General features: G+C 39.6%; 1 protein-coding gene across 4 annotated transcripts in view; it reads left to right on the top strand.

The window, feature by feature from the left end:
- Nucleotides 1-25,115, top strand: part of DPY19L4 (dpy-19 like 4) — a 52,611-nt gene that overhangs the window by 1,357 nt on the left and 26,139 nt on the right. For 2 of the 4 annotated variants that reach the window (XR_012157131.1, XM_073330554.1), the window contains exons 2-12: nt 3,299-3,406; nt 5,271-5,395; nt 7,022-7,112; nt 8,169-8,290; nt 10,582-10,727; nt 15,420-15,543; nt 16,323-16,457; nt 17,879-18,010; nt 18,105-18,203; nt 20,523-20,596; nt 22,660-22,818. Coding sequence is in view for 3 of the 4 variants with exons in the window: in XM_073330554.1 (XP_073186655.1) it covers nt 3,299-3,406; nt 5,271-5,395; nt 7,022-7,112; nt 8,169-8,290; nt 10,582-10,727; nt 15,420-15,543; nt 16,323-16,457; nt 17,879-18,010; nt 18,105-18,203; nt 20,523-20,596; nt 22,660-22,818 (1,315 nt within the window). In the remaining variant the exon portion in view is untranslated. The remainder of the gene's footprint in view (nt 1-3,298; nt 3,407-5,270; nt 5,396-7,021; nt 7,113-8,168; nt 8,291-10,581; nt 10,728-15,419; nt 15,544-16,322; nt 16,458-17,878; nt 18,011-18,104; nt 18,204-20,522; nt 20,597-22,659; nt 22,819-25,115) is intronic. The other 2 variants (XM_073330555.1, XM_073330556.1) reach the window with 2 other exon arrangements.

Below are 25,115 nucleotides of genomic sequence, written 5' to 3'. Positions count from 1 at the left end.
GAAGTTGGTAGGGAGTTTTAAGCCTTGTGCTGGCTCCTGAAACTACTGTTGAAATCTAGTCAGTTTCATAACATGAGTTAAGTTGACATTGTCCTCTTGTAAGTTATTTTAGTTTCTATGGAAACACTTCATGGTCCCAATCCTGCAACTGGACCTGGATGGGTGAACCCGTAAAATCTATGGCCCTCCAAGTGAACATGAGCGTCCAACACAGAGATCTAATTGCATATAACTTCATAGTTTTTAGGATAAACCAGAATACCTTGATGATTACTGTCTGCTGGTCTCAGAGGAACAGCCGTGTTAGTCTGTATTCGCAAAAAGAAAAGGAGTACTTGTGGCACCTTAGAGACTAACCAATTTATTAGAGCATAAGCTTTCGTGAGCTACAGCTCACTTCATCGGATGCATACCGTGGAAACTGCAGCAGACTTTATATACACACAGAGAATATGAAACAATACCTCCTCCTACCCCACTGTCCTGCTGGTAATAGCTTATCTAAAGTGATCATCAAGTTGGGCCATTTCCAGCACAAATCCAGGTTTTCTCGCCCTCCACCCCCGCACACAAATTCACTCTCCTACTGGTGATAGCCCATCCAAAGTGACAACTCTCCACACAATGTGCATGACAATCAAGTTGGGCCATTTCCTGCACAAATCCAGGTTCTCTCACCCCCCCACCCCCCTCCCAAAAACCACACACACAAACTCACTATCCCGCTGGCAATAGCTCATCCAAAGTGACCACTCTCCCCACAATGCGCATGATAATCAAGGTGGGCCACCCCCAGCACAAATCCAGGCCTTCTCACCCCCCCCCCCATGAATGCCAAAATGGCAGATTTCAGAGTAACAGCCGTGTTAGTCTGTATTCGCAAAAAGAAAAGGAGTACTTGTCTGCTGGTCGTTGCTGTTGCATGAAAGTATCCAAAAATGCATTGTTTTGGTACATGGTGCTGAATATCCAGAAGTTTTTATACAGTTGTCAAATCTGTAATCTCAGCATTACACATGTAAAAGGATCAAATTATTCTGAACTATAAATGAATTTAACCCAACATCATTTTATAAACAATTAAAGTGAAGCCTTACTTTCTGCACAGGCATATCAGGAAGTTGAACAGAGGAGGTCTTTCACTAAAAGTTGAAGACAATTGTACTGGGAACTTTGGAACACTATGAAGTGGTTATTTAAGATGAGAAGTTGCTGGAGATGAAGGAACTAGAGCAGGGGTTCTCAAACTGGGGGTCGGGACCTCTCGGGGGTCATGAGGTTATGTGGGGGGTAGTGAGCTGTCAGTCTCCACCCCAAACCCTGCTTTGCCTACAGCATTTATAATGGTGTTAAATATATAAAAAAGTATTTTTAATTTATAAGGGAGGTCGCACTTAGAGGCTTGCTATGTGAAAGGGGTCACCAGTACAAAAGTTTGAGAATCTCTGAACTAGAGGCTGTGTCATAAAATCAAAATCCTGGACTTATTTTTAGTTGTCACCTTGCTTGACTTTCATTTCACTTAATTAAAAGGATTTACAGAAGTGGAAACAACATTTCTTTCTTGTTTAAGGGAACTGCAAATCAAACAGAAATAGCATACTTGTATATTTTGTTTATTGATTTTGGTAGCTGTTGAGCAATCCAAAAAACCAATGTCCAGATCATTTTGTGGACTGATCTGTATTTATATCAGAAATGGAAGTTTTAAGTTTGGGGATTTTTCTGTGATTACTGATAAATTCAGAGTTTACTGCAAGCATCTGTTATAATTAAAATTTAGATTGTTTGTTTGCCAAAAATATATATATATGTAGGCACTAGCTACAGTGGTAGCCTACTGATATTGATTTGGTAATGGCTAGTATGACAGAGTAAGGCATCTAAGCTTTCCTGCTAAAATGCACACAAAATATCATTAAACACTTACATGTAGATTTTACTTCTTCATATTGTATAAACATAAATTATGTGTCTGTTCTAATGCACTGAGTTTTTAACATTACTGTCTAACGTTTTTTAATCTCTTTAGAGCAAGGTGGGAACTAACTCCATCTATATTTATTTGGATTTTTATACCATGCTACCATCATCAAATTTAAGCACGCTAGAGATTTCTTTTGTCAATCATATTCCCAAACCTGCTCCCATTGAAGTAGATGGAAAATTTGCATTGAGTACAAAAAAGACTTGTCAGATTATAGATCTGTATATTTTACTGAAAATATTTTTTAAAACATTGTGTTTTTAAACCGTATTTCCTAATAGGCCAGACACCAATTTGAACCATCTATTTGTATGTTATATCCTTTTCCTGAACTTTTAGGTCTAATGACTGGAAACTGAAGCTAGACAAACTTAAACTGTAAATAAGTGCAATTTTTTAGCAGTGAAAATAATTAACAGTTGTAAAGGTTTACCATAGGATGTAAAGATTGATGTCTTTAAATTAAGATTGGATGGCTTTTTAGAAGAGATGCTCTAATTGAGCCCCCAGTTACTGGATGAAATTCCAAGGCCTATCTTATGCAATAGGTCAGACTGGATTCATAAAAACGTTCCCTTGTGGTCTTAATATCTATGAATTAGCCTCTTTGCCCTTTAGATTGTAAAATCAGGGTGGGGGCTTAGACTTTATTTTTGGAAAACATTATGGATTCTACGGAAAATAATAATAATGAGAGCAGAAACAGGCCTATAATCTTTCTATGTGCCTTCATTAAATGACTGGCTTTTTTGACTATATGAATTCTTGGTTAAATTAGCATGTATGGGTTTAATCTGAGTAGATTTGGAAGTTAAAAAGGTCATCACTATTCATCTTTATCTTTTAAAATCTTAACTATATAAAAGTAGCAGTAACGGGCAGGTCTTTTAAAAAAGCAATGTGGGCCTGATGCTGATCTAACTTACACTAATGTAAATCACAAGTCAATGAAGTTACACCAATGTAAAAACAGTGTGAGAACAGAATCATGTCTATATCCATTAATTTAGACAACCCGTTTTCTTCATTATATGCCAAAGTAACTATGAAATAAAATAACAAACTTTCAGTACAGGATATCACAATCCCCAAAGCAAACTTTAATGAATTCTCGAAAGGATCTCATGATGGATCTCTTGTATGTTAGTTATATATTCAATATAAAGGTAGAAAGTTGATTTAACACATTTTTGTTTAATGGGACTTTTATTGAATATACTATATATGAGGTTGCGTCAGTAACAATAACTGCTGTGTAGATTTCTTAGAAATGATACTATATATTGCAATAACTTCTGGGACTATCTTAAGGGGCAGAAGACCTGCGACAAAGAAAGAAGCAAAATTGCACAGAAACTGACAAAATGGCTCCGGATGAGAGAAACAAAGAAAACCCAAACCTGGGAAGATCGCCAAAATGTAAGCTGCAGCATTTTCTGTTAACTTCTCATTTTTTATTGTTCTTATTAAACTATGTAAATTGTATGGAATTATGTTTCTAGTACAATAATTATAGAATAATTATTTTGAATGAGATTCTTTGGGTGGTTAAAAACATACACACATGCCCTACAATCTACTTGTGGTGAAACTTTGTATATCATGAAGCAAAAGGATAGTGCTTGATCGTTTCAATTTTTTGCAATGTGCAAATTGCATTTCTTATTATAGAAAATCTCTGCTTAAAGTTGCACTTTTTTGCCTGTTTAAAAACAAAACACTTCATTAAATTTATGTGCGTGTGTATTTGTACACACTTACATCCTTTAATGGAGTCTGGAATTTTCTAGTACAGAGGTAGGCAAACATCTGGCCCACAGGACCGTCCTGCCCAGCCCCTGAGCTCCCAGCTGGGGAGGCAATACCCCCGGCCCCTCCACCGCTGTCCTCCCTCCCTTGCAGCTACTCCACCGCGCAGCTTTCGCCTGCCCACCTCCCAGGCTTTCCAATAAGCCTATCCTGCTGCTCTGAGTGGCATGGTAAGGGTGCGGGGGGAAGGGGAGGTTGGATAAGGGGTGGGAGGTCAGGGGACAGGGGGTGGTTGGATGGGGCAGAGGTTCGGGGGGGGGGCGGCAGTCAGAAGACAGGGGGTTGGATAGGGGGTGGGGTCCTGGGGGGTCCTGGGAGGGGGGGACAGGGAATGGGGGGGTTAGATAGGGGGTGGGGTCCTGGGGGGGCAGTTAGGGATGGGGGTCCTGGAAGGGGGCTCTCAGGGGACAAGGAGTGTGTGTGTGGGGGGGGGGGGGGTTGGATGGGTTGGGGGGCCTGTCAGGGGCCAGGGAGTAGGGGGGGTTGGATGGGGTGGAGTCCCAGGGGGCAGTTAGGGGTAGGGGGGGTCCCGAAAGGGGGAGGTCAGGGGACAAGGAGTAGGGGGGGTTGGATGGGTTGGGGGTTCTGAAGGGGGCGGGGAGTGGGAGAGGGTGGATAGGGGGCAGGGGCCAGGCTGTTTGGGGAGGCACAGCCTAACCTTCCCTACCCGGCCCTCCATACTGTTTCACAACCCCAATGTAGCCCTCTGGCCAAAAAGTTTGCCCACCACTGTTCTAGTAGCTTATAAATTAGGATGGTTGAATTGATAATTCTGCACCAGGAATAGAAGAACTAAAATAGTTCTAGATTTTTAAGAAATGGAACAACTAAAAGCTTTTGTTGTTTTATGTATGGGCAGTTCAATAAGTTTGTTACAGACCCTCAAACATTTTGAACACAAAATAGAGGGAGCTAGAGTTGAAATGGGTGCTGATTGAATTAAAGAAATCTGTAAATTCCATAGTAGCTCTGCCTTATCACTCATGAAGAAGAAAAAGGAAACAGTTATGTTAAAGTATTGGTGGCAATTTTCTTGAGAGCTAATGAATGTTACCTTCTGTTGCCTGTATACATCTATTACTGTGTGTGTAATAAAATCGAAAGTTCAGTCTGGTTTTCTCTAGGATGTATTTCCTTACTAGATTGTTTCAGAAATCATGATAGTTAATATGGGGGTAAATTTTCAGCATGATGTGTAGGTATTTATCTATGAAATCCCCATTCAGCATTAGTGAGGAATGAGGGATAAAACTCCCTTTCGAGGAATGCAACTCTGCTATATGGTTTCTTCATGTGTCTTAAAAACGATGAAATATTAGGTTAATTTTAAGGGCCTTAAAAAAACTTGCTGAATTGTAAGTAAACTAGTCATGTGAACTTAAAAAAAAAAAAAAAAAAAAAAAAAAAAGTTGGCACATTAACAAAAGTACTATATTTCTCTGGAGTATTTTTGCTTTTTAATATTCTTTTACAGATGTCTTATTTCAACGTTTTGCAAAGCTTTTCTTTGGCTGTGTCGCAGCTATCACTAGTGGGATGATGTATGCTGTGTACCTCTCAACATACCATGAACGGAAATTCTGGTTTTCCAGCAGGCAGGTAAAAAAGTAGAATAGTTGTGAAATAATGTCGTGTTGTATTTTTAATTCTCCCCATTAATCAGGATGTCAGGTTCAGACTTCTTGTTCCTGCTTTCAAATCCCTAAATCATGTAGCCTTTGCTTACATCTGTGACAAGGTCCTTTGTATCCTTTCTGCCAATAATGCCAGTCTTAATTTCCCTCGTCTCCTCCAACATATGTCTTCATGCCATTTTCTGTCCTGCTCTTTATGGTTCAAACACCCTCAGCTCATTCATATCACTCCTGAAAACTAACTTCTGCAGCAGTGCCTACAGTATGCACTATAAAAAAAAAAAATCCTAAAATGGAGCCACCCACATGTACATATGCCTAAACTGAGTAACCACATAATGGTGTATGTAATGTATGTCTGTCCTTTCTTCATCCCATTCTAGTGGATGCTGTATTCTCGCTCCATTTAGATTGCAAACTCTCTGAGAAGAGACCTGTCTTATCTGCTGCTAGACATTAGAAACTTCTTGGGTTCTAATTCCAGAGCTGACCCCCAGCTCACCCTGTGTCTTGAGCATGTTATTCATGTGTTCCTGTTTTCCCATATGTAAAATGGAGATAATGCTTTTTTTACAGACATTTTGGATTCATTAGTAGTTAATATTTACAAAGCACTATACTAATGAGAAGAGCTGTTATACCTTGTGTATATATTTTAGTATGTAATCATCTAAACAAGCTTTGCTGGTTTCCATCTTGTTTTCTTGTTTTGACAACATCAATACACTAACTAGGTTTTATACTTCTTGTCTTGTTGAGAAAACACTCTTTATGGCCAAAACAACCTAGAAGTTTTAAGAGGCGAGTTATACCCATATGATGCCTTTTACCTGCATTACGTTGGCAAAAGGTGCTATACTATAAAAGATCTGCTCTAGATGTAATAGACCTACAAATATTTGGAAACCGTCATGTTGATTTTTAAGCTATCCCTACAAAGCATTGTACTGACAGCCGGTTGCAACCTCTATATTTAGGTTGCTTAAGGCTTTCTACTATAAGATTCTAGTGACCTCTTTTTTGAGATGCTTTAACACCTATGTTGTTTGGAGCAAGTCTCTAAAATTTTGCTTGAGGAAAGCCCCTAAGTTAGAGAAATGTCTTTTCTTTATCCTGTGAAATTCTGTTCAGGTTTTGCTGAGATCCAAACTGAAAATCACCATTTCTCTTGTGTCACTTGCATTGCTCAGAAAATTTTTGGCAGCATTTCAAAATAATATCTGAATATGAACATTCTAAAAGTAGGCCCATGTCACCAAAGTAGCAACAGTGGGCACTGCACTGGGAATTCCTGAGAGCTGCGAGTGCAGCTGTAGTGGTGGGAGGACAGAGCCTGGCCGAGCTTAGTCTGACTGATTTACCATGTGGTTTTAGGCAAGTCGCTTTGGTTCTCAGTGTCAGTTTCAGGATCTGTACATTATAGGTAACAATACCATATATGACAGGGGTGCGGTGAAGATTAATGTTTTGAAGATGTGGATTCATATCCATATGCTGTATTACAAAACTAGCCTGTCTGAAAATATGTGGTCTTTTAGAAGAAGAAATTATAGGAGATAAATATATATTTAATTATTTTATTTTCTTCTAGGAACTTGAACGAGAAATTACATTTCAGGGTGACAGTGCCATTTATTACTCATTTTATAAAGAACTGCTAAAGGCTCCTTCCTTTGAAAGAGGTATGACAAACGTTGATTCGAGTCCCTTCTACATAGGTTTTTATACCTTGCTAATCACCAGAATATCTGAGTTCCTTCCAGTAGTACATTAAGCAACACAACAATACATGTGTCATGTATTGTTTGTTTTCTCATCCTCTTCCCAAAGGGAGATGCATGTGCAGTGGAGAGTCTTGCTTTAGTACTGTTGTTGTCGGAAGAGCGTAGTTGTTGACATTGTTCTTTGTTCTGTAACTTTAAACAATCTTTTAGATTAGTTTACATTTATTTATTAACCTTGAAAAGTCCTTTTTCCCTTTGAGACAGTGAAGCACTCTAGTAGACTAAGAAATTTGGTTTTAGACTCCTATATAGGTATAAGGGTCAGAATCATTAAGAATCTCATGCTGACTGAACACTTCGAGATCTTTGCCACAAAATAAACTCTTATCTACCCTATGGATTCCTTTGAGCCACCTTAGTTCGCTAATGGTGTTAACTGAAATGAATCTTCATCTGACACTGAACTGTATGTATATAAATTCTGATTCCCATTTGTGAAGTAGCTGCCCTGTCTTCTGGAATTTATGCATGCATGTTTGTTAATAAATATACATGCCGTGTTTTTGTTAAAGATGTGGATGATCTTTAATTTCTCAGTGGTTTTTCCCTTTCTGATTTTCATGTTAACCTCAAAATGTGATTAAGAAAATATACACCAAATTCCATTGTTTGGGAAGGATAAATTGCATCCAGTGAACAGTTTTAAAAAATCATGCTGTATACTAGGAACTGAATAGACTATTTAAGCTTTAGGCAATGAACTTGGACTCTAAATTTAAAGGGTAGCTCAACGGATGTTTATAAAGGGAAATAACTTAATGCTGACTTCCTCAAAATAATCAGGGTGAGGTTGCATCTAGCACAATCCTTTCTTCTTCCTTTTAAATTAGGTGTGGATGTATCAGTCGGTAGTCTTAATAGTCTGATCTACTGCTATCCTGCTTTTACACCACTATTACTGTCATTCCTACAAGCAGTATAAGGGATTTTAGAAAAAATCTTTTCTGCCCTCAGGTGTTTATGAGCTGACACACAACAATAAAACTGTATCGCTGAGGACTATAAATGCAGTGCAGCAAATGACATTGTATCCAGAGTTGATTGCCAGTGTTTTATATCAAGCATCTGGTAGCGAAGTATGTGTATCTCTTCTGCTTTGCTTTTATATTTACAATATAATATGGGTATGAAGTTTTGTTTGCTATGTGTGTTGAAAGGATGTGGTCTGAGCATAACACTGGGATCCAGGGTCTCTTGAGCTCTAATCCAGCCTCTGACAGACTCTCTGGGCTTGTCTATGCTAGACTTCTTTACTTAGGGCTTGGCTACACTTGCAAGTTAGAGTGCATTAAAGCAGCCCCAGGTGCCCTAGCTCACTCCCCGTCCACACTGGTAAGGCACGTAGAGTGCTCTGACTGCACGGCTAGAGCGCTCCTGGTACTCCACCTCAGCAAGAAGATTAATGCTTGTTGCGTAGTGGCTGAAACGCCCAGGCGTCAGTGTGAACGAGGTGTTACATTACTGCGCTCTAATCAGCCTCCGGAAACATCCCATAATCCCCTTAAGTCAAGTGGCCACTCTTGTCATTGTTTTGAACTTGCCTAAGAATGCGGATATGCCCTTTGAAAGCTCTGTTTCTGACAGCTCGGCTCTGAGACAAAGCAAGCCGTTACTGTGGAATGCTCTGTGTGTGTGTGTGAGAGACAGAGGCGGGGAGGAGGGGGAGGTCTGCTGCTGTCTGAACTTACAAGACAGCATGCTGACATGCTTTCAGCCCCCCAAAAACCCACTCTCTCCCCCCACATACAGACAACACACTTCCTGTCACGCTCCACCCCACCCCCATTTGAAAAGCGTTGCAGTCAATTGCATGCTGGGATAGCTGCCCATATAATGTACTGCTCCCAATGCCACTGCAAGTGCCGCAAACGTGGCCATGCCAGTGCGCTTGAAGCTGTCAGTGTGGACAGATTGCAGCACTTTCCCTACTGCGCTCTACGAAGGCTGGTTTAACTCAAAGTGCTCTACATCTGCAAGTGTAGCCATGCCCTTAGTGCTGTTTGTTTTTTACTTTTGTTGCCTGTTTCAAAAGTGTGGGGAGTGTCCATGCTAGCCTTTACATATGTTAACCCCTTGAGTTAATTCACAGTCAATTTGTATGTCTACAGAAGTTTATTGTAGACATATTCCATGTGACCTTGGGCAAATCACAATTTAGTAAGTCAGGCTTACTTCACAAAGGGAGGATTAAATAATGTTTTGGAAAGGACTTTGAAATCTAAATCTACCCTACTGATTTAAATTTTTTCTTTTGTGAAAGCTAGAAGGCCCTGCACAGCCTAGCCAGCTTCTATTTTGAGCAGGTCTACACTTGAAAGTTTTATCATCATAACTGTTGGTTGGGGGGTGGGTTTTTTTCCATTCAGTAAAACATCTAATTTGATGCAGCTATACTGGTTTAAAAGTGCCTTATACCAACATAGCTTATTTTGGTTCCCAAACTGGAACAAAGTATACTGGTATAAGCATTTTTATACTGATATAACTGTGGCCTGGCCTACAGTACAAATGCTTTGCCAGTATAGCTATACCAGACAAGCCCCCTAGTGTAGACACCGCTTATGCCAGCAGAAGGTGTTTTTCTGTTTGCACAGTAACATCACACCTCCCTGAAGGTTTTGTGGACAGAAGCACTCTTCCGTCGACATTGCTGCATCTGCACTGGGGTTTTGCTGGCATAGCTATGTTGGCTAGGGGCTGTGGGTTTTTTTACACCCTTGACCAAAATAGCTATGTTGACAACACTTTGTAGTGTAGACTTGGCCTCCCTTTATGCTTTTTGGGGGGGGCATGGGGAGAGGTTAATCAGTATAGGTAAAATGGCAAAATATTTACACTTAGACAAGTCCTTTTTCTCTTTCCACTCCCCTGCTCCTCCCTACTTTGTTCTGCCCAAGCTGCATGACTGTATACTGTCTTCCACTCTCTTGTCTCTTTTTTTCTATATGCTCCCTTGATCTTGGAATCTCATCTGTAACCTCATCTGCCATGCCTTCACTTTATCAAAGTTCCTCCTTTAAACTTCCTCTTTTCAAGAGGCCTATATACTTAAAATCTCACTGCAGTAAGATGTTATCAAACCTGTTCAATGTGAAATCCTCACTATTAATACAAACCCAAAATCATAGCACCAACAAGATGTGTGCTAAACTCTACTGTTAATTCACTCTGTTTTGTACACCTCCTCTCCCCCTGCTCTATCCCAGAGCATTTTATGTTGTATACTTAAAAAGTAAGCTCTTATGATAGGGAGCATATCTTATCTATCTGTAAAGTATCTAGCACCCTGTTAGCAGTATATAGTCATAATTTACAGTTTCAGCTCGCAGTTGCTGCTATGTCTCTTCACTTTTATTTGTAATTTCAGGAGGTTATCGAGCCAGTGTATTTCTACATTGGTATTGTTTTTGGACTGCAGGGAATTTATATGGCTGCATTGTTTGTAACCAGTTGGGTTATGAGTGGGACTTGGTTGGCAGGAATGCTGACCATAGCATGGTTCATTATTAACAGGTAAGAAAAACGCCTTTTATGTAATCTAGTTTGTCAGTAAGACATTTTAAAAATATTCATAGAGCTGGTCAGAACATTTTGGTTGAAATATTTTTTTTAAATGTTATTTCATTGAAGCTGAAACGTTTTATGGAGATATATCGATTTCAAAGTTTTTCATGGGAAGGTTTTTTGAGGTCCAAGATGGATTCCCTGGTCAAAGAGTAAGAAAGAGCAGATGTTTCAACAAAATTCCATTTAGCAAAAACATTTGAAAGGTTTTGTTTTTGTTCCAGTGCAGAAGGAAAACAAATTTCAAAACCTTGAAAATTGCCATGAAATGGAAATCTCATGCTCTGGCCATCTCTAACTGTTTTGGTTGTGGTTCTCTTGCCTTGAACTTCATGCCAGTGCATTTGTCTTCAAAGCCTCTTGGCTTTCTGAATCTGCTTTCTGTAGCAAAGTAGAATCTCTCTTATCTAGAAGACCCTGTTATCCAAAGTTGTTGTTTAATAGGTCACTTACCTGAAAACTCCCTTCCTGTTATGAACCCCTATAAAAGTATGTTGAAGAGTTTAATCATGTGAACTGGTTCTGAGAATAAACGACTGAGTTTTACTCCTAGCTTTGTCACTGATTTTACTGTGCATCTGTGATTTATTATTGGCTCTAAAGCACTTTGAGATTCTTGGAAGGAAAGAGCTATGAAAGTGCAAAGTACTAATGATTTACAGTAGAACCTCGTTTATTCGACTTTCCATTATCCGGCTCTCAGTACCAACCAACCAGCACACACAGGTTCAGAAGCGGGCAATCTCTTCTGTGGCCATTAGATGGCACTCTAGCCACACACTTTCCCATTCTCTGGATTATCCGAATTTTGATTATCCAATCTGGACCCGGTCTTAATTAGATTGGATAAACAGGGTCCTGCTGCATTTAAGTTGAAACTGTTGAAGAGCACCTTCTTTGAGGGAAGGTATAAAGTCATGACTGGAGTACTGTCATGGATGGTTATAAACTGTTCAGGAAGGACAGGCAGGGCAGAAAAGGTGGGGGAGTAGCACTGTATGTAAGGGAGCAGTATGACTGCTCAGAGCTCCGGTACGAAACTGCAGAAAAACCTGAGTGTCTCTGGATTAAGTTTAGAAGTGTGTGCAACAAGAGTGATGTAGTGGTAGGAGTCTGCTATAGACCACCGGACCAGGGGGATGAGGTAGATGAGGCTTTCTTCCGGCAGCTCACGGAAGCTACTAGATCGCATGCCCTGATTCTCATGGGTGACTTTAATTTTCCTGATATCTGCTGGGAGAGCAATACAGCGGTGCATAGACAATCCAGGAAGTTTTTGGAAAGCGTAGGGGACAATTTCCTGGTGCAAGTGCTAGAGGAGCCAACTAGGGGGGGCGCTTTTCTTGACCTGCTGCTCACAAACCGGGTAGAATTAGTGGGGGAAGCAAAAGTGGATGGGAATCTGGGAGGCAGTGACCATGAGTTGGTTGAGTTCAGGATCCTGACGCAGGGAAGAAAGGTAAGCAGCAGGATACGGACCCTGGACTTCAGGAAAGCAGACTTCGACTCCCTCAGGGAACGGATGGCCAGGATCCCCTGGGGGACTAACTTGAAGGGGAAAGGAGTCCAGGAGAGCTGGCTGTATTTCAAGGAATCCCTGTTGAGGTTACAGGGACAAACCATCCCGATGAGTCGAAAGAATAGTAAATATGGCAGGCGACCAGCTTGGCTTAATGGTGAAATCCTAGCGGATCTTAAACATAAAAAAGAAGCTTACAAGAAGTGGAAGGTTGGACTTATGACCAGGGAAGAGTATAAAAATATTGCTTGGGCATGTAGGAATGATATCAGGAGGGCCAAATCGCACCTGGAGCTGCAGCTAGCCAGAGATGTCAAGAATAACAAGAAGGGTTTCTTTAGGTATGTTGGCAACAAGAAGAAAGCCAAGGAATGTGTGGGCCCCTTACTGAATGAGGGAGGCAATCTAGTGACAGAGGATGTGGAAAAAGCTAATGTATTCAATGCTTTTTTTGCCTCTGTTTTCACTAACAAGGTCAGCTCCCAGACTGCTGCGCTGGGCATCACAAAATGGGGAAGAGATGGCCAGCCCTCTGTGGAGATAGAGGTGGTTAGGGACTATTTAGAAAAGCTGGACGTGCACAAGTCCATGGGGCCGGACGAGTTGCATCCGAGAGTGCTGAAGGAATTGGTGGCTGTGATTGCAGAGCCATTGGCCATTATCTTTGAAAACTCGTGGCGAACCGGGGAAGTCCCGGATGACTGGAAAAAGGCTAACGTAGTGCCAATCTTTAAAAAAGGGAAGAAGGAGGATCCTGGGAACTACAGGCCAGTCAGCCTCACCTCAGTCCCTGGAAAAATCATGGAGCAGGTCCTCAAAGAATCAATCCTGAAGCACTTGCATGAGAGGAAAGTGATCAGGAACAGCCAGCATGGATTCACCAAGGGAAGTCATGCCTGACTAATCTAATAGCCTTTTATGATGAGATTACTGGTTCTGTGGATGAAGGGAAAGCAGTGGATGTATTGTTTCTAGACTTTAGCAAAGCTTTTGACACGGTCTCCCACAGTATTCTTGTCAGCAAGTTAAGGAAGTATGGGCTGGATGAATGCACTATAAGGTGGGTAGAAAGCTGGCTAGATTGTCGGGCTCAACGGGTAGTGATCAATGGCTTCATGTCTAGTTGGCAGCTGGTGTCAAGTGGAGTGCCCCAGGGGTCGGTCCTGGGGCCGGTTTTGTTCAATATCTTCATAAATGATCTGGAGGATGGTGTGGATTGCACTCTCAGCAAATTTGCGGATGATACTAAACTGGGAGGAGTGGTAAATACGCTGGAGGGGAGGGATAGGATACAGAAGGACCTAGACAAATTGGAAGATTGGGCCAAAAGAAATCTGATGAGGTTTAATAAGGATAAGTGCAGGGTCCTGCACTTAGGATGGAAGAACCCACTGCACAGCTACAGACTAGGGACCGAATGGCTAGGCAGCAGTTCTGCGGAAAAGGACCTAGGGGTGACAGTGGACGAGAAGCTGGATATGAGTCAGCAGTGTGCCCTTGTTGCCAAGAAAGCCAATGGCATTTTGGGATGTATAAGTAGGGGCATAGCGAGCAGATCGAGGGACGTGATCGTTCCCCTCTATTCGACATTGGTGAGGCCTCATCTGGAGTACTGTGTCCAGTTTTGGGCCCCACACTTCAAGAAGGATGTGGATAAATTGGAGAGAGTCCAGCGAAGGGCAACAAAAATGATTAGGGGACTGGAACACATGAGTTATGAGGAGAGGCTGAGGGAGCTGGGATTGTTTAGCCTGCAGAAGAGAAGAATGAGGGGGGATTTGATAGCTGCTTTCAACTACCTGAAAGGGGGTTCCAAAGAGGATGGCTCTAGACTGTTCTCAATGGTAGCAGATGACTGAACGAGGAGTAATGGTCTCAAGTTGCAGTGGGGGAGGTTTAGATTGGATATTAGGAAAAACTTTTTCACTAAGAGGGTGGTGAAATACTGGAATGCGTTACCTAGGGAGGTGGTAGAATCTCCTTCCTTAGAGGTTTTTAAGGTCAGGCTTGACAAAGCCCTGGCTGGGATGATTTAAACTGGGAATTGGTCCTGCTTCGAGCAGGGGGTTGGACTAGATGACCTTCTGGGGTCCCTTCCAACCCTAATATTCTATGATTCTATGATTCATCACTGTTCAGGCTGTGATCAGCAAATAAAAATTATGTTCATTAGGTGGCTGGCTGAAGTACATGAAGTAGAAAAGGAAATAGTAAAGGTGAATAATCAGTATTTTTTCCATGAGCAAGCAAAATTAAACAACTTTGGAAATTGAAAGCAAAAGTAGATACAGCACTCTGAACGTACCACTGTGAGGGTATCTGGAGAAGCAAAAATTAGATGGGGGTAACATTTTTTTTCAAAAGTGCCTAAATGATTTAGAAGCCTAAATCCAATTTTCAAAAGTGATTTAGGCATTTTGAAGCGCAAATTTCACTGAAAGTCAGTGGGATGTAAGTTCCTAAGTGGGACTTAGGCACTCATATTATTTAGGCATTTTTGAAAATGTTACCCTGTGACTTGAGTTGTGTCTTAGCTGTTCAGTCACTATTAATAAGAAAATCCTAATGTTTTTCTGGTCGTTGTGCTCCATCAATCAGTAATCTCCATTTTGTCAGTAAAAGCCTCAAAAGTAGGCAATCAACTGGTGCTGGATTGCTGTTTGGTAATGTTGCATGACTCCTGAGACGTCAGGCAGATATGTTTTAAACAGTTGAGAAAGTATTTGTCTAAAAAGTATACTGTGTAATAGTTGTAAAGAATTTATTCCCTCTGTTATAAACCATACTTCATCTTAATGTGAAAGGCAGCTCTTATGGGCCCTGACCTACAACCCTTAGTCATCTGAGCAGTCCTACTGACTACTTGTATACATAAAGTAGTAGAATATTTATAGCTGAATAAAGATTTTAATATCCTCCATTTTGACTATTTTAAACTTATGACTTTTACCAATAGTAAAATAGATTTTTGTTTCTAGTAAACAGTGCAGTGTATTAAAGCACCAGTAACAGGAATGATTTGCTAATAAGATATCTATGATAACCAGAATTGGTTTCCCATAATATTTTTATTCCATAAACAACTTAATAGTTCTTTTTTGTTCTTCTATGCTTTGTTTTAGGACAGATACAACAAGAATCGACTACTCCATTCCTTTAAGGGAAAACTGGGCATTGCCATATTTTGCATGTCAAGTTGCAGCTCTTACAGGCTATTTAAAAAACAACATAAATTCTTCTGCTGAGGTAAAACACAAGTACTTTCTTAACAAAATGCAATTAGTAGTAATGTGCTCCAACGTAGTTACACCATTGTCACCTTATTGTCTTTCTAGGCAGAAAAAAAAAAGAGAAAAATTAGTTTGATTTTTTTCAAAGCAGCCATCTGGAGTACACTTGGTACTTTAGTTTCACTGGAAAGTGAATGTTTCCCTGTCCTCTAATGTTACCATGGTGGTTGAGGGGAACAGTATGGGAATCAGCCTTACACTAATGCCACCAACTCTTTCACTTCTGAAATTTGTCAAGAGTTGCGTAGGGTTTTTTTTTTTTGGTTTTTTGGTTTTGTTTTGTTTTGTTGTTTTTTGGCTGCATAAGGTTATAGAGAATTTGGTTCTTTCCTCACTGTTCAGGGAGTTGGGAATATGGTGGTAAATTTCTATTCCTGTCCCTTGTCTAGGTTGGTGATTTCTTCTGACATGTCTCATATGATTTTGACTGCTTCAAATATGACCTCTTCTCTCCACACTGAATAAAGACTAAACTGGGCAAAAGAAGAATTCAGCTACCTAAAAACTAGTTACTTATAATATTAAGACCCCTTACCATGCCCACCCCCACCATCCAGTGCAAAGAAAATGAAGCTCCCTTCTGAGAAAATGATGAACTCTTAGTTTAGTATTTTAATTCTTCAAAGAAATAATTTCCATTTACTAGTGAACTGATTTTTGTTTTAATTATCTCACAATTTTTCTTATGGCAGAAATACATGATGATTAAGTTAATGTTCTTTTATGTTTCCCTAGAGGTTTTGCTACCTTTTGGTGAGTGCTTCAACATATACTTTCATGATGATGTGGGAGTACAGTCACTATCTGCTGTTTGTCCAGGCTGTCTCTCTCGTCCTGCTGGACAGCTTTGCCCTTGTGCAGACAGATAAGGTATTATGACTCTTCAAACTATTGACTGTTTGTTGGAAACTTGAATTAAACAACTACAGTAACTGCAATGTTTTGTTTCCACCAACTCCAAAGGGCATAGATTATGTCTGTTTGTGAGTTAGAGCTAAACCTGGAGTCCAGCTAAAGTGCACATAACACTAGTCATAAGAATAAAGTGGCTTTAAGCTTTTACACTCACCTCTTCCGGGGATCAGGGGTTGGCAGGGCCTGGTCTTCTGGCATAGAGCACTTTGAGGCTTAGGAGGACCTGAGGGCTGCTCTAAGACTCAGTAGCTGTAACTCTTTCCCTCCCCCCACGCCCTTAAAAAGTTGGGGCCTGAACTGTAGCCATGAATTAGTGTACAGCCACATCTGCTTTGCTCTGTCTGTGTCCTCTTTTTCTTTGTGTGTTGGCAGCAGGGAGGGGAGGTGCCTAGGCGCCTGTCTGCTGGCTCTCTGTTACTGAAAACTCACTTTGCACTGAATGATTCTCCCCTATAGTTGGTTAAGCAGCTTTTATGGCTGAATAATGTATGTAAACAGGAGGTTCAGTAGGAGTTAATATTTAAAGTTTGGAGCTACTCTGAAAAATGACTGACTATAAACAAGGATAATTGTTTATTTAGGTTCTTGTACTATACCCCTCAACATGGTTATCTGTGTCCTTCCAGATTTCAAAACAAAACAAAAGTAAACAACCTCACCCTCCCCAAATACTGAGTGACTTACATTAACAAATTAGCTTCCTTTCCATTCCCCCACAGTGGGGAATAAGTTATGTACACCAACTCTTACATGCTTTAGTCCCAAACTGATGGGGCCATATGGCTGGTCTATTGAAGAAACCACTATATTTTAAAGTGCACATAGTAAATTCTTTCACTGTATATTTGCATATACATAAAGAATTGTAAGTATCAGAATTGCTGGAGTCTGTTTACCCAAAGGTAAGTAATGGTAAGCAAATTGCAGTACCTACATGTGAACATTCTAAGTAGTGTGACGTGGTAATGTGATATGCAAGTGAAGTGGAAGACAAAAAGTATCTCATAAAACATAGCCTTTTAGTCATGCACTTTTATAAATGTGCTAGGGAGTCACTGAGCGATAATCGTGGAACCCCACCAACGCTGCTTTTACATAGCTACCTTTCAGAATAGAACTGTACTTTCTGATATCTCTGGATGGGAGGATGGGTGTTTAGATAAGGTCTGTCTTCAAGATCAGGTTAGCAGGGCAACACTGTTTACATTTTACACTGTACAAGCAACTTTTGCAATAGACAAGGTGGAACCACTTTTAAAATACTGAATTCTTAGGATTGTGCAGTAAAAAGGTTCACAAGTTTATTTCACTTGTGGTTGTTCCCCTGTTTTGTAAACAAGGTATGAACTATATAGGTTTTTTGTTTTTCCCAACAGGTGCATGAAGTGTACAAAATCTATCTGTTCTCCCTCTTCCTGGGATATCTCTTACAGTTTGAAAATCCAGCTTTATTAGTATCTCCATTACTAAGCCTTGTAGCAGCTTTAATGCTCTCTAAATGCCTTCAGGTAATTGGGATATCATTTTCTAATTTGGTATGTAGTTTTTTTTGTTTACACTGAACTCCAAATAATACACATTTTTAAATATTTATTTTTGCAGATGAATATGAAAAAGGGCACATTTATTTCAAGGATGCTAAAAATAATGTACTTTTACTTGGTATTTACGATAACAGTGACAATGAATTTCTTACTGAAGGTAAGGTTTACCTTTAGAAAGAGACATTTAATTGGTTGATGCCCTATAGGGAGGGATGCAGTTATGTCTTTATAAAAGTAATCTTAGCAAAAAAAACTTTTCAAATGATGCTTATCCTGTGAAGCTGTTGTTGGACTAGGTTAATGGAAAATGGAAGAATTAAATCTTTAGCCACTTTTGTTTTACAGGGGAAATAGACAACTTAGGGCTGTCAATTATTCAGTTAACTCAAGCAAAACAAATTAACTATATTAAAAAAAAGTCTTGATTAATTGCAGTTTTATCTCATTGTTAATAATAGAATACCAATTTAAATTTATAATAAATATTTGTGGATAATTTTCTACATTTCCAAATATATTGATTTCAGTTGCAACACAGAATACCGAGTGTACAGTGCTCACTTAAAATTATTATTTTTATTACAAATATTTGTAATGTAAAAAAGATAAACAAAATAAATAGTATTTTTCAGTTCACCTCATACAAGCTCTGTAGTGCAATCTCTTTATCATGCAAGTGCAACTTACATATGTGTATATACACACACACACACACACACTGTATATGTATATAGTTCTTAATTAACAGCACTCAAAAATAAAACAACGTAAAACTTCAGAGCAGTGGTGGGCAATCTGTGGCCCGCGGGCGGTATGCGGCCCGTTTGGGTAATCCACTGGCGGGCCATGAGACAGTTTGTTTACATTGACCACTGCAGGCACGGCCACCCGCAGCTCCCAGTGGCCGCGGTTCACCGTTTCTGCCCAGTGGGAGCTGCAGGTGGCTATGCCTGTAGTGGTCAATGTAAACAAACTGTCTCGTGGCCCACCAGTGGATTACCCTGACAGGCCGCAGGTTCTCCGCCACTGCTTTAGAACCTACAAATCCACTCAGTCCTACTTCTTGTTCAGCCACTCGCTAAGACAAACAAGTTTGGTTACATTTACAGGAGATAATGCTGCCTGCTTTTTATTTACAATGTCATCTGAAGTGAGAACAGGTGTTCGCATTGCACTATTAAGTGAATTGAAAAATACTGTATCTTTTGTTATCTTTTTTTACAATATAAGTATTTGTAATCAAAAATAATAAAATAAAGTGAGCACTGTACACTTTGTATTCTGTGTTGTAATTGAAATCAATATATTTGGGAATGTAGAAAGATATCCCAAGATATTTATAATAAATTTTAAATTGGTATTCTATTGTTTAATAGTGTGATTAAAACTGTGATAATAGTGACTATTTTTAATCTCTCAATTAATTGCGATTATTTTTTTTAATCATTTGACAGCAATAATATAATTGTGAACAAAGTGAAAATATGTAGTTGCCTCATGACTCAAGTATTTTAACACCTTTTGGGTTGAAACTAAAGCCCCGTCTACTGTGGCATGACTAGAAACAGTATGTGAATCATATTTTAAATTGTTTAATAAATGTGCTTCAAGCACAACGTCTGTTATGAGTTGGCGGGCCAGTGTGAATGGGGCAAACATTCAGATTTTAAAACGATGTTCTAGCCTAGGGAAAAGAGCCCGCAACCAGGAATAGGTGTGAGACATTTTAAGGTAGACATTAATTTTCAGTTTCATCTGGAACTCGGGACGGGAGAATCTGTCTTAGTGTTCTAAGCCAAGGCCTTTTAAAGAAAACTTCCTGCACTCGTTCCCTCCCAAACTCTTCTTGGTTGTATTACTTAAGATAGATTTAAAAAAAAAAAAAGTCAATACTCACAAGATTTGTGAGAGAACACTCAAACTCCATCCTTTGCTTGCTGCATTAAGCATGGGTCTTTTGCTCTTGGAGCCACAGAAAAATTGGCTGATCTTGTAAAATGCATGAGCTGAATTATCTAGCCAGAACAAAGAGAGTTAATAAGAGTGTGAATGTTAAGGGATGTAGTTTTATTTGAAGGTCTCTGAAACACCCACAGCTTTTGGCAAAACCAGGGCCCTGTTGACCAGGGGAGTGTCAATTACCATCCTCTTTGGTTTGCTCTGTGCTGGGATTATACCCAGGTTGCAGCTTTCACCCTGCTGGTAGCTGATCTGGTGGAAGCTGGCTGGAAACTCTTCACTCTTCTCTCCATTTGGAGAACCTGAATGAAGTGAAGAGTATACAACCTTCTGGGAAACACTAAACAAAATGTATTTAAGTGAGATTTTACTGTATTATGAATTTCCTGAACTGATGACAGCTTTGTTTTAACTATATTTTGAGGGTGTGTTATTCCCTGCACTGTTTTGTAATCTGAAGGAAAAGAAGGCTATGTTACAGGTGCTACTTGGTTATCTTCACTTACTTGTTTTTCAGACATTTGTTCCTCATAAAGAAAATGAGCATGTGTTGAAGTTCCTTGAAGTAAAATTTGGATTAAACACAACTAAGTAAGTTTGAGCTATTTATTTACAGCTGTCTAAAATACATATAATTTTGAAATTACTTTGAGAAATACAAGCATTTAAATGCAGACGCTCCTAACGTTTTGTAGGAGAACTTAGAAAATAATTTTTTACTTTTTAAAAAAAAACTAGAAATTTGGCACATACAGGATGTGCTTGGGGTTTCTGGAATTCTGTAGCACTTCAGAAACTTTTATCCTTGCTGCAGGAAGTGGCACTGGTTTGTTTTTTTTAATATTTAAACTCTGCATACGAGAGCCCTGAAAACATCCTAGTTCTAGCAATATTTCTAATAATAGTGGGAGGCTAAGCTGATGATGGGAAACCATGAAGCTAAATTCATATAGTCTAGAAAAGGGAAGATTCTGGAGAGAGAGAGAGCATCAGCAATCAGTATTGTTACCTCAAAAGTATTTTTGTAAGTAAACGGAGGGAATTATTGAAAGTTTTGGAAGATTGTAAGACACGGCGCTGTAACCCTTAAGGTGAGAAGAAAATGTTACGGCTGGATATTAACAATGTATTCTCAGCCATAATAATTGGGCAGCAAATTAGAGTACCAGAGCCAATGACAAAAGCACCATCACTGCAGATATTCTAGAATATTTTAGGTGAGACATAGATAATGATATTGAAATATGCACTTCGTTGGACTGTGAGAGCTCTTAGCATTTGAGGCCAATGTTTAAAAACTCTATACAGGAAGTGCTACCATCTCCACTGAAGTGCACTTGCCTCTGTACAAAATGACTTTACAGCATTTCAGGACAGGAAGTAAAGAATATAATTACATACAACTGAAATTTCTGGGGGAATTTTAGGAAGGCAGAATGTAATAAGTTTAGCCTAGACGCAGCGATTAACACCCCTATTTTTCCTGAAAGCTCCAGAAAGGGTCTTTAATGGCTACATTTTGTCAGGATTTTGGTTTTATCTCAACTAACAGGTGTGTTAGAGATCTGTATATGCGACTTTTTACAGTGATTGGATTATTTCACTTTTAAGACATGGAGTTACTCCCCTTAAATCAGTGATTGAGACAAACTGGATGAGAGTCCTCCTGGATAATTGTGAATCTTCCCTTTAGAATTATGGGAGCTTGATCTGTACTCTCACAATTTCCTGGTCTCTCTTGAGGTTCTCTCAGAAGGCCTGTTAAAATCTCACAATCCATTGCTTCTGGGAACAGCACTGGAAACTGTGGGATAGGTACCAAGATGACAGTGCAGCTAAATTTGTTTAGAACAAAACTAGAGTGGACGTGGGATTGCGGCACAAGAGATGTTAAAGTGACTCATCACTAGTGTCCTCTAATGTGGACACAATGCACTGTTCATCCTGAAACTGGTTCTGTCCAGATAGGTTGATTTGAAAATAGTTTGATTTTCTAGAGTAGATGCAAAAAGAAGAAAAGAGGGAGGAGAAGGAAGTCCTGCTAAAGATACAGGAGATGAAGACATGGACAAATTCAGTGCATCATTTACATCACCAGTTTTACATTTCAGTAGAGGATATTGATTTCTAGCAATACATAAATTAAAGACCGTACTTTCTCAGTTCTCTCGTTAAATTATTTTGTGAGAGGAAGGAAAGATTGTCAAGTGATTAAGACACAGGGCTGGAACTTGGGAATCCCATGTTCTTTTCTTGGCTCTGCTGTAAGCTACCTATGTGATCTTCGACAAACTAGCTCAACTTTCAGTTTCCTTCTCTGTGAAATGGGGATAAACACACTTTCTTGCCTCAAAAATAAGTCATTAGGTTTAATTCATTGATATATGTAAAATACTTTGATTCCCCAGAATGAAGTTTTTAGAAGTGGATTTTTCTCTGTTAGAAGTGCTTATAAAATATTATAACCTGCTCTTTTCAGATCACAGAATATACATTTCAAGGATGAGCTTATGATTTTTTTTAGAAAGCATGCTTGCAAAACCATTATATATTTGAAAAAAAATTGTTATGGGGAGGAAATATATTAATTTGGATTCATTTGAGAAGATTAGCTAACAAATTTCTTTTTATATGTGATATTTCTAACTTACTAGGAACTTTACAGTGAACTGGCTTCTTTGTCAAGAATCCCTTCAGACCCCATCTCAAGACTTTTTTTTGCGACTAACTCAGTCATCTCTATTGCCTTTTTATATTTTAGTATTAATTATCTGCCTTTCTTCTGTAACTCAAGTCATTTTTAGGAGAATTGGGTAAGTGGTTTATTTTTGATCACTTATTTTTTATACAGCTAATTTGAGGATTATTAAATTATATATGAATGGTTAGTTGTAATCTTCTGATAGACCAGGGTTTAAAACTGTATAAAACATTTATGAATTTAACCATAACTTGATAGCAAATATGAGTGGAAGAGAGCTCCATAGATAATTCCCTGATAGCATATTCTTGCTGCCAGAAGAGAGGAGTCCTGGATCCTTCTAAGAGCTCCTTCTGTGTCCGCCTCTGACTAGTGTGTTTCTGGAAGGGAGAAGAGGGTTCCCACCCCCCAGCTGCATAGTCTCCTGGCTGCTGCAAGAGGATTTATGTTTCTCTAGTATTTGTCTCCACCACAACCTCCTGGCTGCAATGAATAAGGTGGAGGAATGGAGAGGATCTCCAATAGTCGGTCTCTTCTCTCTTTTTTGGCCCTGATCTCTTATTAAGAGTGCCTGCATATTCTGCTGCTGAGAGCCAAACAGTAGAATAAAAGTCCTTTGTTGAAATCCTTTGTTTCACTGTGGCCCACAGGATTCTGAGAAGAACCAATGAAACTGACTAGTGGCCTCTTTGAGTTTGTCTTCACTGCATTATGGTGTGTGTGTGTGTGATTGCAGCACATGTAGACATACCTGAGCTTGCTTTGATTGAGATAACTCATTAAAAATAGCAGTGAAATCAGGGCAGCTCAGGCAGTTGCGTAGGTTAGCGACCAGAGTACAAGGTCGCCTGGTACACACTCAGGTGTCTACCTTATACCACCGCTTGTGCTGCTGCAGCTACACTGCTATTTTTAGTGAGCTCGCTCAATCAAAGCTAACCCAGGTGTGCTTACACATGCTGCAGTCAGATCCCCGGAATACAGTGTAAACATACCCTTAGTTTGAATCTGGTTTTGCTTGGTAAAACTGTGACAAGTATAAGAGGCAATGGAACTGTCTGCAGGCTTAGAATGGCACCACTGCATAGGTCCTAATATAGAATGTTATCTTTGAAACCTTAAGTGCTAGAAAAAGACCTTACTTGTTTCTGAAGAGTTTACATTGTGCTGAATGTAATGAAAGGTGTAGATTCCCTCCTATGCCAGGTCAAGTTTCCCACTTGCAAGGGGTAAAGACGAGAGTGGATTTTTCAAAATCTGTCAGACTTTTAGGAGATGAAGATTATGCCATATTTATTGGAAAGGTTTTGGGGAGGGGGTGAGAGAACCTGGATTTGCGCAGGAAATGGCCCAACTGGATTATCATGCACATTGTGTAAAGACAGGTTTCAGAGTAACAGCCGTGTTAGTCTGTATTCGCAAAAAGAAAAGGAGTACTTGTGGCACCTTAGAGACTAACCAATTTATTTGAGCATGAGCTTTCGTGAACCACAGCTCACTTCATCGGATGCATACCATGGAAACTGCAGCAGACTTTATATACACACAGAGAATATGAAACAATACCTCCTCCCACCCCACTGTTCTCTGTGTGTATATAAAGTCTGCTGCAGTTTCCACGGTATGCATCCGATGAAGTGAGCTGTGGTTCACGAAAGCTCATGCTCAAATAAATTGGTTAGTCTCTAAGGTGCCACAAGTACTCCTTTTCTTATTGTGTAAAGAGTTGTCACTTTGGATGGGCTATCACCAGCAGGAGAGTGAATTTGTGTGGGGGGGTGGAGGGTGAGAAAACCTGGATTTGTGCTGGAAATGGCCCAACCTGATGATCACTTTAGATAAGCTATTACCAGCAGGACAGTGGGGTGGGAGGAGGTATTGTTTCATATTCTCTGTGTGTATATAAAGTCTGCTGCAGTTTCCACGGTATGCATCCGATGAAGTGAGCTGTAGCTCACGAAAGCTCATGCTCAAATAAATTGGTTAGTCTCTAAGGTGCCACAAGTCCTCCTTTTCTTATTGGAAAGTTGTTTCCCCTGTGATTTGTAATAAGTAATCAGCTTTGATGCACGATGATTTTGTCAGTTTTAATTTCCTCATTCTTCAAATTGATTTTCACTTGTCATAATCATGACAACTTTGTGACAAGCAGTGACTTCAATTTGTCCAACAAAACTTTTTCAAAAAATCTTAAAGTCCAAAAATTAGTTTTTGAATGTGAAGTATTAATAGTCTTAGTTCTCCATTTTGTCACAATGAAGTTTATTATTGTGATGTAACTTAAAATAATTTTATGATTGAATAAAATCTATTCCTTCTCATTCCACCCCTCACCTTCCTAGTTGGTGAATGGATTTGTTTTATATATGCAAGATAGCAACCTAAATCTGATACTACTAGGATTTATAA

The sequence above is a fragment of the Lepidochelys kempii genome, chromosome 2, assembly GCF_965140265.1.
Source record: "Lepidochelys kempii isolate rLepKem1 chromosome 2, rLepKem1.hap2, whole genome shotgun sequence".
In the NCBI taxonomy this organism is placed as follows: Eukaryota; Metazoa; Chordata; order Testudines; family Cheloniidae; genus Lepidochelys; species Lepidochelys kempii.
Note: the sequence above shows the minus strand (reverse complement) of the source record. Positions and strands in the feature narration are given on the sequence as shown.